This window comes from Oncorhynchus mykiss, chromosome 25, assembly GCF_013265735.2.
Source record: "Oncorhynchus mykiss isolate Arlee chromosome 25, USDA_OmykA_1.1, whole genome shotgun sequence".
NCBI classification, from domain to species: domain Eukaryota; kingdom Metazoa; phylum Chordata; class Actinopteri; order Salmoniformes; family Salmonidae; genus Oncorhynchus; species Oncorhynchus mykiss.
The window spans coordinates 27,823,032-27,838,926 of NC_048589.1; the positions used below are offsets into that span (position 1 = coordinate 27,823,032).

The window sequence follows — 15,895 nt, forward strand, 5'->3', positions numbered from 1 at the left end:
GACAGGGGAGAGACAGAGACAGGGATAGGGGGAGACACAGTGACATCTAAATCGCTAAATTCTTACAAAACTCACTCACCTCTGGAACGCACCCAGGGCCTTCTTCTGATACTCCTCCTGCATCCCCCGTAGGGAAGCTGTGGGGTTAGAGAGAGAGAGAGAGACAGGAGGGGGATTGAGCAGTGTGGGAGACGGAGAGGAGATATGAGAGATGAAGGATAAAATGAGAATAGAAAGAGTGGCCAGATGAATGGAAAGAAAGTAGTAAAAAGAAGAGGAGAGAAGAGAGAAGGAAGCATATGCGAGAGCCACGGGTAAATTGAGAAAGCATTTAAGAGCGAGTGAAATAGAGTGAACAACAGATGGGAGCAGAGAAAGGAGATGGAGAGAATGAGAAACCAGAGGAGAGTGATTATGTTCAGGAAGAAGGGAGGGAAGGATGCTCACATTATGGTGCATTATGTCATAAATATTCAGCTTGTCTACACCACATGTTCCAGTGGAAATAAGCTGAATGTGGTAGTGAGAGGAGAGCAATGTACAGTGGGACTGTCATACATCAGAGTTAGGCATTTGCTGTTAGTGTGTCCAGGTGTGGATGATAACCGTGGGGAGAGAGAGAGGGTAGAATCTAGAGTCAGGAGCTTTTCCTGGTCATGTCACAAAAAATCCTTGAAAATCCTTCCTCTCCTTACCTCACTCTGATTTAAAAGAACTGAGCAGGTGAAAGTTATCCTACTGAGATTCCACCATTGTTTTTTCCTGTCCAATCAGTGCAAATGAAAGGGAGGAGACGAGGAGAGGACATGTTTTTAAGCAATTGAGACAGAGCACTGGCCCTAGGTGCAATGCTGTACGAGTTCTGTGGCTGAAAGTGGGAGCAGTCCCTCACCGTCTGTGGCCTTGAGGCTGCACACCAAGCCGATGGCTAGGTAACCTTTAGCTCGGAACTCTGAGGCCTTCTCCCCCATGTCCACCACCATCTTAGCAAAACACTCTCCTTCCTCCAGCTAGACAGTGAGCGAGAGAAAGAAAGATTAGTAGATTATAATGTACAGAAAACGAATCATGAAGGACAAATAATATAGTGATTTATATCAGAGATCTCTGAGGGACAATCGCAGGGCTTGTTGCCTTTCTCACCCAATGGAGTGCTCCAATGCACAGCTTGACAGCTAGTAAGGGGATGGTGGGGTCATCCGGCTTCAGACGGATACACTCCTTCAATACCTTCACCGCCCTGGCCGACTGCACACACACACACTAGGTGAAGCACAAATTAACATAGTGTACATTAATAAAATAAGCATGATGTCACAGTAGTGATCAGTGATGCGCGGGCTGACAGCGGTTATATCCGCGGGGGCGGGTTTAGGGTTAGGAAATATTGTGTGGATGAATGGCAGGTGGGTGGCTGGCGGGTTTAATAAAGAGAAAACAACAACTTTAAAAAATCCATAAATGTATCATTCTTGTGCAGTATAGGCAACATTGAGGTTTTTCTTTCATTATTTTAGGCTATCTGACATTAGTGCATAAGTCTAAACTGTAGGACCTAACTGTTCACACGCCAAGTAACCTACATGCCAATCACCAGCTGCTTTTGGGAATGGGCAGAAAAAGTTAACGTCGATCCATGGAAGCAAAAACGACAATGTCAGAGTTTAATTCAATAAGAGAAAAGCTGTAAAATGGAGAGTTGAAAATAAAAAAAGGGAGGACCAGAAAAGTCATGTTTGGGAAAGATTTGGTGAAGTGGTAAAAAGAGGATGATGGCAGTGCCAGCTATTATGTGTGATGATTGTAAGGTGCTATTCAAATTCGACAGTCACAAGACAGGGACTTTAAATAGGCCTATGGCACTGCAAGGAAACTGTAGCCTACTGTTCAGATGGGTTAAATGGAAACTGTAGCCTACTGTTCAGATGGGTTAAATGGAAACTGTAGCCTACTGTTCAGATGGGTTAAATGGAAACGGTAGCCTACTGTTCAGATGGGTTAAATGGAAACTGTAGCCTACTGTTCAGATGGGTTAAATGGAAACGGTAGCCTACTGTTCAGATGGGTTAAATGGAAACTGTAGCCTACTGTTCAGATGGGTTAAATGGAAACTGTAGCCTACTGTTCAGATGGGTTAAATGGAAACTGAAGTCTGGACACTGACTGTAGATCTATAACCTCTCATAGCCTTACTATGAACTCCTGCAGAATTAAGCATTTCTTGCATTAAAATGATACACCAAATGTAGGCAAAATGTTTACTCAGGAACAGGAGTTATTTATTTCAGCATCTTGAGAGTATAGTAGGTGCTATGCTTATCAGCATCATAAAAGCTGATATTATTTCCAAATAAAATATGCATCCAAACCAAACTGAAATCTTATCAGAAACATGTTGGGTAGTTTTTACAGCTTTCGATTTCCTTACAACCAGTCAAATTGATGACATTTGGAAATTTTGCACAGATAATATTTAGTTTTTTGATTGTTGAGATATTGCATTTTCTCCTCGGTCCCTAAACGTCTTTGCTCCGCAAAAGAAGCAGAGATGGCAGAGAGAACTTTACCGAAGTCAACTAGATTTATGCATTGACTTAATTGATCTATTACATTATTCTGGTGAACCAGGGTTTATTTAGTCTTCTAGGGAAACATATAATGACAGAAGAGAAGCTGCATGTATCTAATCATATACAAGTTGACTAACAACTAAAATGTCAAATTATAAGCAGAACCATCCTGTGTCTAAATCAGGCCCAAAATAATCCTGCAAACCCTGTCAAAAAATAGTTCAGCTGTCTGTGACTGTAGCCTACAGTGCATTTTCTATATTAGTGGGTTCGGGTTGACTGAGGGCCTCAGATTTAAAATGTATCACATATAGTGGGAAGGTCGCAGATGGGTTATTAGCAATTGCGGACGGGTACGGGTGAACAAACAGCTGACCCGCGCACCACTAGTAGTGATGTCACGGTGTCAGACTTACCGTCCCAGCAGCCATCAGTGACAGGGCTAGCTGGTACCAGAGATGGAACTCCTCAAAGGCAAACTTCATGGCCCTCTCTAGACACTGCAGACGCAAGACAAAGGTCAGATTGACATCACATTTAAATAGGGGAATACCTCATTTAAATAACACAATTTCCTGTTTGGTAAAATACATTTATGAATTTGAGGGTTTCTAAGTCAAAACCATGTAAGGCTTTAAACAACTCTTTATTTAAATTACAATGGGAGAGCTGAGAGTTCTTAGTTGTGAGCAGAGCAAACAGCAGAGCACAGCAAGACACCAGAATGTGCTAAGAAGAAGCAATGCAATCCTTCCTTCCTTAACACATTGAAAACTCCATCACCTCGAGGAACAAGGCCAAGTGTTAGACGGGGAGCCATATTTAGATCAACCCTTAGGAGCCAGCAGATCCAAATCAGTGGCTCACAGCTCCAGCCGAGAACCAATTAGAACGCTCTGCCACTTCCTGCCAACACCTCCCAATTGAAGTCCTTTCGTCTAATAGGTTGGTACATAAACTAACAGCTGCAAGAATCCATTGCTCTCATGAATATGCTTCTCTATTCACACTGGGGAGATAACAGATCGTGTGTGTATGTCTGCAGGAGGCGGTGGCTGCAGAAGGCCATGTCTGCAGGAGTGGAGCAGGGAGCTTAACTGAGAGCATTTCCAGGCAGTTGGTGGGGTATTAGGACTAATCACAGACACCAAGCTTACTGGGGACACTTTCATTGAACAGGGTGGCAGAGTGGCCCAGGCAGAACAATCAAAGGCAGATGAAAAGGTGGGAGGAGGTCCTGTATCATGCTCCAAGTGTGTTTCAGTACGGGCAGATGACTGCATGTCAGAGCAGCATTCATATTTTTGTAAGATTTTATTTTTCAAACAATACAGTGTATTCAGAAAGTATTCAGACCTCTTGACTTGTTCTACATTTTGTTACATTACAGCCTTATACTAAAATATATTCAATAAAAATGTTTCCAAGGTTGCCAGGTGCACGGTGTTTCCTCCGACACATTGGTGCGGCTGGCTTCCGGGTTGGATGCGCGCTGTGGTAAGCAGTGCGGCTTGGTTGGGTTGTGTATCGGAGGACGCATGACTTTCAACCTTCGTCTCTCCTGAGCCCGTACGGGAGTTGTAGCGATGAGACAAGATAGTAGCTACTAAACAATTGGATACCATGAAATTGGGGAGAAAAAGGGGTAAAATTCAAAAAAATAAAATAATAATAATGTTTCCTCATCAATCTACACACATAATGACAAAGCCACATCAGCTGATATCTCAAAGTGCTGTACAGAAACTCAGCCTAAAACCCCAAACAGCAAGCAATGCAGGTGTAGAAGCACGGTGGCTAGGAAAAAATGCCAGGTTTTGAATTTTTGCAAATGTATTAAAAATAAAAAACAGAAATACATTATTTATATACGTTTTTTGACACTCGAAATTGCGCTCAGGATCATCATTCTTGAGATGTTTTTACAACTTTGAGTCCACCTGTGGTAAATTCAATTGATTGGACATAATTTGTCTATATAAGGTCCCACAGTTGACAGTGCATGTCAGAGCAAAAACCAAGCCATAAGGTCGAAGGAATTGTCTGTAGAGCTTAGAGACAGGATTTTGTCGAGGCACAGATCTGGGGAAGGTTACCAAAACATTTCTACAGCATTGAAATTTCCCAAGAACACAGTGGCCTCCATCATTCCTAAATTGAAGGAGTTTTGAACTACCCAGACTTCCTAGAGCTGGCCGTCCGGCCAAACTGAGCAATCGGGGGAGTAGGGCCTTGGTCAGAGAGGTGACCAAGAACCCTTTGGTCATTCTAACAGAGCTCCAGAGTCCCTCTGTGGAGATGGGAGAAACTTGCAGAAGGACAACCATCTCTGCAGAACTCCACCAATCAGGCCTTTATGGTAGAGTGGCCAGGTGGAAGCCACTCCTCAGTAAAAGGCACTTGACAGCACGCTTGGAGTTTGCCAATAGGCACCTCTCTCAGACCATGAAAAACAAGATTCTCTGGTCTGATGAAACCAACATTGAACGCCAAGCATCAACTCTGGAGGAAACCTGGCACCCTCCCTACAGTGAAGCATGATGGTGGCAGCATCATGCTGTGGGGATGTTTTTCAGCGGCAGGGACTGGGAAACTAGTCAGGATCAAGGGAAAGATGAAAGATGAACAGAGCAAAGGTTCAAGGTTCACCTTCAAACAGGACAACGACCCTAAGCACACAGCCAAGACAAAGCAGGAGTGGCTTTGGGATAAGTCTCTGAATGTCCTCGAGTGGCCCAGCCAGAGAGCGGATTTGAACCCGATCAAGCATCTCTGGAGAGACCTGAAAACAGCTGTGCAGTGACGCTCCCCATCCAACCTGACAGAACTTGAGAGGATCTCCAGAGAAGAATGGGAGAAACTCCCCAAATACAGGTGTGCCAAGCTTGTAGCATCATACCCAAGAAGACTCAAGGTTGTAAACGCTGCCAAAGGTGCTTCAACAAAGTACTGAGTAAAGGGTCTGAATACTTATATAAATGTCATATTTCAGTTTTTTATTTTTAATACATTTGCTAAAATTTCTAAAAACCTGTTTTCGCTTTGTAGTTATGGGGTGTAGATTGAAGAATAAAAATATATATTTAATACATTTTAGAACAAGGCTGTAATGTAACAAAATGTGGAAAAAGTCAAGGGGTCTGAATACTTTCCGAATGCACTTTATATGTTACATATTTCCTGCCGGTGACTTATCAGCACCACACTACCATTCCACGACTTCTCCCACTTTTCAGCCCATGTACATCACCATGTTCATCTTCCTCACTGTGTTTAAATAAAGTTACTGTGTGTGTTAACTCTTGGGCTGCTTTATTCCCGTCTAACTGGGGGCAGTGTCAGTGAGTCACAAACCAGTAAAATACCCAGAGCCGGATCACTCTCTTTCAATATAAACATATACAGACAAAAGACAACAGACAGACGCACACAAACATCAAGGACATCCCACCTGCCCAGACCCACATGTTCCCACAGCATCTATTTCCAGTGCTTGTAAGACTCTATGCCATATGGCCTCAAATTGCGCTGTTCTGCTTTTCTCTGTCGCCCACACCTTTTCAAGATTTAAATAATAATGCATTTGATTCTTCCACTGTCTTAACGATGGAGGATCATTTGACTTTGGGAAAATATGGTCCAACCCATTGAGTATCTCACACACCTTCATATGCTATGTCTTGAAATATGCAGATAGACGGATAAAAATTATTTCAATTGCAACACTTCTGACAGCCAACTTTCTAACTCTGGCCATAACTTTTGGACTATATAGCACTCCAAGAAGGCATGCATTACAGAATCATTGCTTATTTTAGACTTTTTATTTAACTAGGGAAATCAGTTAAGAACAAATTCTTATTTACAATGACAGCCTACACCGGCCGAACCCTAACCTGGACGACACTGGGCCAATTGTGTCCGCCCTATGGGACTTCCAATCACGGCCGGTTGTGATACAGCCTGGAATCGAACCAGGGTCTGTAATGACGCCTCTATTACTGAGATGCAGTGCCTTAGACCGCTGCGCCACTCGGGACATGACTCTGCCGTTGTGCTGTCGAATTTGTGAATTTAGTCTCTTGTAATAAATTCTATACATTAGTTTATACTGGATTAAGCATACACTTTTGTTAACTGTAATTTCTTGGTTATGTTCCAACACTCTCTCCATATCAGTTAGGTCTTGGTTCCAATAGTTTAGATATTGTCAGTTGGATAGGCTCTCTGCAAGGTTTTGTATATCTTACCCATCATATAAATATAATTTTTTGACTCAAATAGGATTCCTGATGTCTGATGTCCAACATATTTCAGATGGAAATTTCGTGATATAAAACTTTTAAGTGAGACAAACAAGACAAACAAAATGTTGAATATTCAAGACCATAGTTTACAGAACCTTGGCACACAAGACTCCACTAGACTGCTTGTTGTATTCACAAGCCAAACCATTATCTCTTTCTGCTATCAAAACCAAGATCAACACAATTCTCTCTCTCAAGGAGAACGACAAGGTCATTTTTAAAGTGTTTTGGACTAGTGTTTATGATGACTGCACTAACAGTAGCAGTGTCTTGGAGTCTCTGTAGTGACTGAGACTGTGTGCTTTATCTCTTGCTCACTGAGAGAGAGAGAGAGAGAGAGAGAGAAGCGCAGCGCTGGGGGATGGAGGGATGAACTTAAGATCTCCAGATCAATGAGATCAGATCCATTCAGCCATCGACCGGACTGCAGGAAGGTTCCTGGCTCCAGAGACGGAGAGTGGCAGCTTCGGTTACCGGGGCAACTATAGGCCATGATTGGTCTCCGTGGGTCTTCTCGGGTGTTCCCACGGTTACTGATTGGGCGGTTAGGTGTGTGTAAGTGTAGGATAAGGGTCTGTGTGTTTGTGTATACATCCAGTATGTGTATGTCCTCACCTCAGAGAGCATCTCATACTGTCCCCGTCACCCCAGGGCGATGGTCAGCAAGTCGTAGACCACAGAGGCACTCTGCAGGCTGATGATGCGGTCGCTGTTATGCTCTGGGATCCTGCTCAGCACCGCATCTCTGTTGGCCTGCAGGGAGAACACACACACACACTCATCATCATACCATGTACACGCACACACACACAGATACAGAAGAGTAGAAAGAGGAGTTTGTGTGTGTGTCAGTTAGTTAGTTCAGTGGGAGAGTGTTAGCAGAGTAGCTGTGGGAACATTGCAGTGTGTGGTGAGTGGAAGAATGGAAAGAGGAGTGTTGTGTTTGATGGATGACTGGGGGCCCTGCTTTTAAAAACACCCATTAGAAGGAAAAACAAACAGGATGGAAATCTAACACCCTTTTAACTAATGAATCAACTGAAAAAAAGAGAGAGAACTAGGACAATTGTTACTGGAAGTTCAGAGTTAGAGCTACCAAACAATGCCTTTAATGCCTTGCTTTGGGAGTGTGATGGAGAAACTGTACTGGATGAAATAGTTGATGTGACTGAGAGAAAAAATTAACTTGTCAACATTAGAACCAGAGGAGTTCAGTTGCTGTTATTGTTGAAAAGGTGTACGACCTGAAAGATGAATCTACCTGCCCGGGAAGAAAAGAGGGATATTCTTACCATAGATTCACTAATCAGCAACAGGAGCAGAGCCTCCTCTGTGTTCTCCTGTGGACAAAACAGACTGAGGAGAATGAGAGGAAGAGAGGGATGGGAGCAATGAGAGGGAAAGATAGTGGGGGAGAGAGAAAGGGAGAGGAAGAGAGGGAAGGGTCAATGAGAGGGAAAGAGAGCGAGAGAGGGAAAGATAGTGGGGGTAGAGAGAGAGAGAGAGAGAGAGAGAAAAGGGGCAAGAGATGGCAATATAGAGACACAGAGAGAGAGATAGTTATCAAACGAGTGTAGAGACAGAGCCTGCAAACCACCACAGTCAGCTCAGCTTGATGAACAAGCCAGCATAGCGGAGTCCCATTGGGATTCTCATGTGTAGGTAAGCTGCCTAGGAGTGTCAGATTGTGCCATTGTAGATACACACACATCTCAGGTCTGTACACGGGCAGATACTAGTATTGAGAGATAGAGAGAAGATAGAGGAGAGAAGGGAGAGAAGAGATAGACGAGATAGACAGGTTGGTCCGTACTTCTCTCCGGAGTAGATGCGTGGCCTGCAGCTGAGGGCGTAGTCCTTGAGGTAGGGGGCTCCCTGGCGTAGCAGGGGGTCGTCCAGGTGGGACTTGCTAGGAGGGTCCTCCAGAGAAGACCAGTAGCTCTGCTCACACATCCCCCTCAGCAGGATCTCTGCCAGCTGTTTGGCAATGGTCTACAAAGGGAAACACACTGTGTTACAGCGCAGGTGTGCACGTGCGGGCAAGCACACACTCACACAGGCAGGTGCACACACACATAAACACACACACTAGAACCCACCATTCGTAGGTTCTGTGTGGTCCTGGTCTACAGCTCGGAGGATCTCCCGGAAGCGGCCCACTCCCTGGGTCAGGTTACTGTGGCAACAACAAATTATGTTATCATCTGTCTCTAAAGTATGGGGGAAAGATCTGGACATCTGAGGCCACATACAGTGCCTTGCGAAAGTATTCGGCCCCCTTGAACTTTGCGACCTTTTGCCACATTTCAGGCTTCAAACAAAGATATAAAACTGTATTTTTTTGTGAAGAATCAACAACAAGTGGGACACAATCATGAATTGGAACGACATTTATTGGATATTTCAAACTTTTTTAACAAATCAAAAACTGAAAAATTGGGTGTGCAAAATTATTCAGCCCCCTTAAGTTAGTACTTTGTAGCGCCACCTTTTGCTGCGAATACAGCTGTAAGTCGCTTGGGGTATGTCTCTATCAGTTTTGCACATAGAGAGACTGAAATTTTTTCCCATTCCTCCTTGCAAAACAGCTCGAGCTCAGTGAGGTTGGATGGAGGGCATTTGTGAACAGCAGTTTTCAGTTCTTTCCACAGATTCTCGATTGGATTCAGGTCTGGACTTTGACTTGGCCATTCTAACACCTGAATATGTTTATTTTTGAACCATTCCATTGTAGATTTTGCTTTATGTTTTGGATCATTGTCTTGTTGGAAGACAAATCTCCGTCCCAGTCTCAGGTCTTTTGCAGACTCCATCAGGTTTTCTTCAAGAAAAGCAGGCCCAAACCATGATGCTGCCACCACCATGTTTGACAGTGGAGATGGTGTGTTCAGGGTGATGAGCTGTGTTGCTTTTACGCCAAACATAACGTCTTGCATTGTTGCCAAAAAGTTCAATTTTGGTTTCATCTGACCAGAGCACCTTCTTCCACATGTTTGGTGTGTCTCCCAGGTGGCTTGTGGCAAACTTTATACGACACTTTTTATGGATATCTTTCAGAACTGGCTTTCTTCTTGCCACTCTTCCATAAAGGCCAGATTTGTGCAATATACGACTGATTGTTGTCCTATGGACAGAGTCTCCCACCTCAGCTGTAGATCTCTGCAGTTCATCCAGAGTGATCATGGGCCTCTTGGCTGCATCTCTGATCAGTCTTCTCCTTGTATGAGCTGAAAGTTTAGAGGGACGGCCAGGTCTTGGTAGATTTGCAGTGGTCTGATACTCCTTCCATTTCAATATTATCGCTTGCACAGTGCTCCTTGGGATGTTTAAAGCTTGGGAAATCTTTTTGTATCCAAATCCGGCTTTAAACTTCTTCACAACAGTATCTCGGACCTGCCTGGTGTGTTTCTTGTTCTTCATGATGCTCTCTGCGCTTTTAACGGACCTCTGAGACTATCACAGTGCAGGTGCATTTATACGGAGACTTGATTACACACAGGTGGATTGTATTTATCATCATTAGTCATTTAGGTCAACATTGGATCATTCAGATATCCTCACTGAACTTCTGGAGAGTTTGCTGCACTGAAAGTAAAGGGGCTGAATAATTTTGCACGCCCAATTTTTCAGTTTTTGATTTGTTAAAGAAGTTTGAAATATCCAATAAATGTCGTTCCACTTCATGATTGTGTCCCACTTGTTGTTGATTCTTCACAAAAAAATACAGTTTTATATTTTTATGTTTGAAGCCTGAAATGTGGCAAAAGGTCGCAAAGTTCAAGGGGGGCGAATACTTTCGCAAGGCACTGTATAGTGGATACATTTTATATAGAGTGGATACATTTTATATAGAGTGGTGGATAGTGGATACATATTATATATAGTGGATACATTTTATATAGAGTGATGGATAGTGGATACATTTTATATAGAGAGGTGGATAGTGGATACATATTATATATAGTGGATACATTTTATATAGAGTGATGGATAGTGGATACATTTTATATAGAGTGGTGGATAGTGGATACATATTATATATAGTGGATACATTTTATATAGAGTGATGGATAGTGGATACATATTATAAACTCAGCAAAAAAAAAAACGTCCTCTCACTGTCAACTGAGTTCATTTTCAGCAAACTTAACATGTGTAAATATTTGTATGAACATAACAAGATTCAACAACTGAGACATAAACTGAACAAGTTCCACAGACATGTGATTAACATAAATGAAAAAATGTGTCCCTGAACAAAGCGGGGGTCAATATCAAAAGTAACAGTCAGTATCAGGTGTGGACTCCAGCTGCATTAAGTACTGCAGTGCATCTCCTCCTCATGGACTGCACCAGATGTGCCAGTTCTTGTTGTGAGATGTTACCCCACTCTTCCACCAAGGCACCTGCAAGTTCCCAGACATTTCTGTGGGGAATGGCCCTAGCCCTCACCCTCCGAACCAACAGGTCCTAGACGTGCTCAATGGGATTGAGATACGGGCTCTTCGAGCCCTCAGTCCAGCCTCTCTCAGCCTATTGCGGACAGTCTGAGCACTGATGGAGGGATTGTGCATTCCTGGTGTAACTCGGGCAGTTGTTGTTGCCATCCTGTACCTGTCCCGCAGATGTGATGTTCGGATGTACCGATCCTGTGCAGGTGTTGTTACACGTGGTCTACCACTGCGAGGATGATCAGCTGTCTGTCCTGTCTCCCTGTAACGCTGTCTTAGGCGTCTCACAGTACGGACATTGGAATTTATTGTCCTGGCCACATCTGCAGTCCTCGTGCCTCCTTGCAGCATGCCTATAGCACGTTCACGCAGATGAGCAGGGACCCTGGGCATCTTTCTTTTTGTGTTTTTCAGAGTCAGTAGAAAGGCCTCTTTAGCATCCTAGGTTTTCATAACTGTGACCTTAATTGCCTACCGTCAGTAAACTGTTAGTGACTTAGCGACCGTTCCACAGGTGTATGTTTACGAATTATCCTGAAAAGGGGAGTTTATATAGTAGATACATTTTATATTGAGTGGTGAATCGTGGATACATATTATATATAGTTATAGAGGATAGTGGATACATTTGATATATAGTGGATACATTTAATATATATTGGATACATTTTATATATAGTGGAGGATAGTGGATACATTTTATATATAGTGGAGGATAGTGGATACATTTTATATATAGTGGAGGATAGTGGATACATTTTATATAGTGGATACATTTTATATATAGTGGAGGATAGTGGATACATTTTATATAGAGTGGTAGATATTGGATACATATTGTACCCCTACCACATACTGACTAAAACCAAGCCTTAAAATCGATGCTGAAAATATATTATCTGAGAAAATCTCTGTTCTCATAATTATGGACCTGTATAAACAAGCAATAAAATATATAGATATTTCCTATAAATAATGGTTAATATGTGCATATCAGTGTGTGTGTGTGTGTGTGTGTGTGTGTGTGTGTGCGTGTGTGTGTGTGTGTGTGTCAGAGCTGTGTCGTGGAAATTTCCTCTATTTACCAAATCTTGGGAGCAAACCACACACACAAGTCAGAGTTAGTTATAAAAGTCCATCTTTAATTATATCAGCTCTATAGCATTTTGACTTTCAACAGTTCAGTATCTCTAATGAAAAGTTGAGTGTCCCCACACAATGGCAAAATGGGATCCTTTATAGCAAAGATCACACATAGTCAGACAGCATAGACATAATTCATCGTTCAGCTTTGTCTCCTTTCCCAAACCCCAGAACCATAAACCAATCCTCCATATCAACAGGCATATATCAAATTGTCATTTAGATACAACCCACTCTAAATACAAACTCACGGAGAGGAGAGTGAGGCTATAGGTTAAGATAAAAGGGAGCATGAGAATGATTCCAGACACTGCCACCCTCCTTTCCCCACTAGAAAAAGGTAGGGAGTAAAAGATATGTTTACACATGATGACACTTTGACCTCTCCCCTCTCTGTGGCCCATGCAACTTAGTTTTGACATAGAACAGATAACTGCAACCTCGCCACAGTATTATACAAAAATACCATTCTAATGAGAATTAACTTACACACATTTGATAAATATAAAACATCTTACATATGTTACCAACACATTCTGATTCTTCCACGACAGCTAGTATGGTCATTTGTGTGTAAGGTTGTCAGTTGATAGGAGGTGTCAATACCCTAGCTCAACACTTCTCTATGGATCAGACACACTGCAATGTTCCCACACCTACTCAGCTAACACTCTCCCACTGAACGAACTAACCACACGCCTTCTCAGACTGCATGTGTTTATGTGCTTAATGCAAGAAAGTATCTCATAAGTGTGTGAGCATTTGTTATGTTATCGATGCGTCACACTGTAACTTTGGAGAAATGTTAACTAGGGTTCAGCTCAGAGTGCTAAACTGCCCGGTAACACTAAACGAGTGAGCGGCCTGCTCCTCTCCCCCCTGTGTCCATCCGTCTGTCTGTGTCTGTCTGTATGTCTGTGTGTCTGTCTATGTGTATAACGTGGTGGTGCGTATCTGTTTGCAAATGAGGGTTTCATCAAAGACTTAATACATATTTGCTGTTAGGCCTCATTTTCATAAATCAGCTCAAACCGATACAGCACTGACAGTAAGGAATCTGTGTGTGTGTTTGTGTGTTGGCAGGGCTACAGTAAATCCAAGACTGCAGCAGGCAACATTCTAAGACTTGATTTGCTAATGAGAAGTGACCTGGTTTTTCAGATGCCTAACAGCTAGAGGAAGCACAGACCATGCATCCCAAATGGCAACCTATTCCCTATGTAGTGCACTACCTTTGACCAGGGCCCATAGGTGTTTGGTCTAAAGTAGTGCACTCTATAACAGTAGGGAATAGGGTACTATTTTGGATGCACTCCTTGCATCGATCCAGTTAGTGTGTACACTAGACATCCCTTATCCAACCAAGCATTTTCCTCTGCTCTATTTAACAAGCCACTTTAATAAAAACATATTATGAAGAATTGCCTTGGTCCTGCTGTTTTTTTTGTAAGATCCATTTCCTGCTCAGTACCAAAGGCCTCCTCCTAATTCACTGCAACCATGATTGACCACTTTACAAAGGGGGAAAATAATTATACAAAAAGAATGCTGGCAGATGTTTTTATCGCAACGCTCAACTTTAAATATCTATGAGCAGAGAGAGCAACACGAGATTCACAGGCAGGCACACTGCTGCATTACTCATGAGTTTAGCAGACACCCTTAACGACAGATAATTACCGCTACTCATAGCTAACACATTAGCCATGTATGCAGCTGGCTATTTACTGAAGACGTGTCCTTTTTAGCGTTGGCATTCACGAGGATAGAAAAAGCACCTTCCCACTGGAAATGCTGTGTGTGTGCGTGATTTGTATGTAGTGTGTTTTGTATTAATGTATTTGCACCACTATACCAGTGTGTGTGTCTCACACACACCGGAGTGTGTTATTAGTGAGAGAGAGAGACGTGTGGAGGTAGGGAGGGAGGCTGGGTGCAGGTTGACATGAAAGAGACACTGTGTTGCATCATCTATGAACTATTATCTTCAGCAGCAGCAGTAGTGGCAGCCTCCTCTCTTTAACTCTTCTCCTCTCTGGTTTTTAAGTGGTTTCCTCCATTTTCCATGTGAAAAATCCACCTTGCCCTATACAGTGGGTATGTCCCTATTCCATATCGTGCACTACTTTAGACCAGAGCCCTATGGGAATAGGTTGCCATTTGGGACACAACCAGTGCTTCCCAGGCAGACTGTAGTATGGATGGTTCCCCCAAGGAGAGCCAGACAGCACAAAGGGGTGCTTGAGGAGGATGTATTTGATCAAGACACCATCAATTCAGTGTAACTTCAATGAGAGATGAAGAATGCATTTATGGGCATTGGGCAATAGCAAAAGGAGCTTTGAGAGTTGTTTTTTTGAAGCGTGTCACATAGATGTGTACTGTGAACGTTAGAGAAGCCATGTGGCTGCTACAGCTGTGTCTGTTAACATTCCTGTGAGCCCTAATCCTGTCAGCGATGTGCATCCAAAATGGTGTGGTTGTGAGATGAGCTCTAAGCATGCTGGGATAATCATAATGTCAGTATGGGGGTGGGGCTAAGAGAGATAGGAGGCTATCATCCATCTTCAGGTCTGACTGAAACACAGCCAGCACACACACTGGCACACACATGCACACAAAATCACATGCACACTCCGACAGAGTTTTACCACCACACCCCTACCAGGAGCTTAGGGAGCATAACCTCCATATCAACACCCATAACTAGCTACTCACACACACTACAGCTGTAACCTACAGGGGAGCTAGCCGGCAGGTATCAAACTATGGCTAACTAGATCAAAGCACAGCAGCTATGGATATAGGAATCCATCCCACACCGTCTCCAATTCAAGCCATTGGGCCTGCTGAGTCCAATCACTTTTCCACTGGCAGGCTTGAGGCTTGCAGACCTGCCAACCTTGAAGTAGAGTACCACTGATGGCACACTTGCGACATCCATACTGCTCAAATCATAGGAAAATTCACTTTTGTTTAGCCTAATAATGATTTTGTCAGAAGACTGCCTCAGTAGGAATGGTAAGAATGGTAACTATTGACTGTTAATAATATGGGTACTTGGCGGTTCTTCAGTAGCTAACTAGAATGTTTTGTTGTTGTAATGTTTATCCCCTTTTTCTCCCCAATTTTATGATTACGATCTTGTCTCTTCGTTGCAACTCTCCAACGGGCTCGGGAGGTGAAGGTCGAGTCATGCATCCTCCGAAACATGACCCACCAAGCCGCACTTCTTAACACCCGCTCGCTTTACCCAGAAACCAGCTGCACCAACGTGTCGGAGGAAACACCGTTCAACTGACGACCCGAAGTCAGCCTGCGGGCGCCCGGCCCGCGATGAGCCAAGATAAGCCCCCCCGGCCAAACCCTCCCTTAACTCGGACGACACTGGGCCAATTGTGCGCCACCCTATGGGACTCCCGGT

At 43.3% G+C, this 15,895-nt stretch overlaps 1 protein-coding gene across 1 annotated transcript in view; it reads right to left on the minus strand.

Annotated features, from left to right (window-relative positions):
* The window catches only part of LOC110505731 (tetratricopeptide repeat protein 7B-like), a 122,312-nt gene that overhangs the window by 90,883 nt on the left and 15,534 nt on the right, over positions 1-15,895 (minus strand). Inside the window, 9 exon segments of the mRNA XM_036962931.1 lie at positions 80-137; positions 893-1,010; positions 1,144-1,248; positions 2,987-3,070; positions 7,493-7,630; positions 8,170-8,233; positions 8,691-8,869; positions 8,977-9,004; positions 9,006-9,053. Coding sequence (XP_036818826.1) covers positions 80-137; positions 893-1,010; positions 1,144-1,248; positions 2,987-3,070; positions 7,493-7,630; positions 8,170-8,233; positions 8,691-8,869; positions 8,977-9,004; positions 9,006-9,053 — 822 coding nt within the window.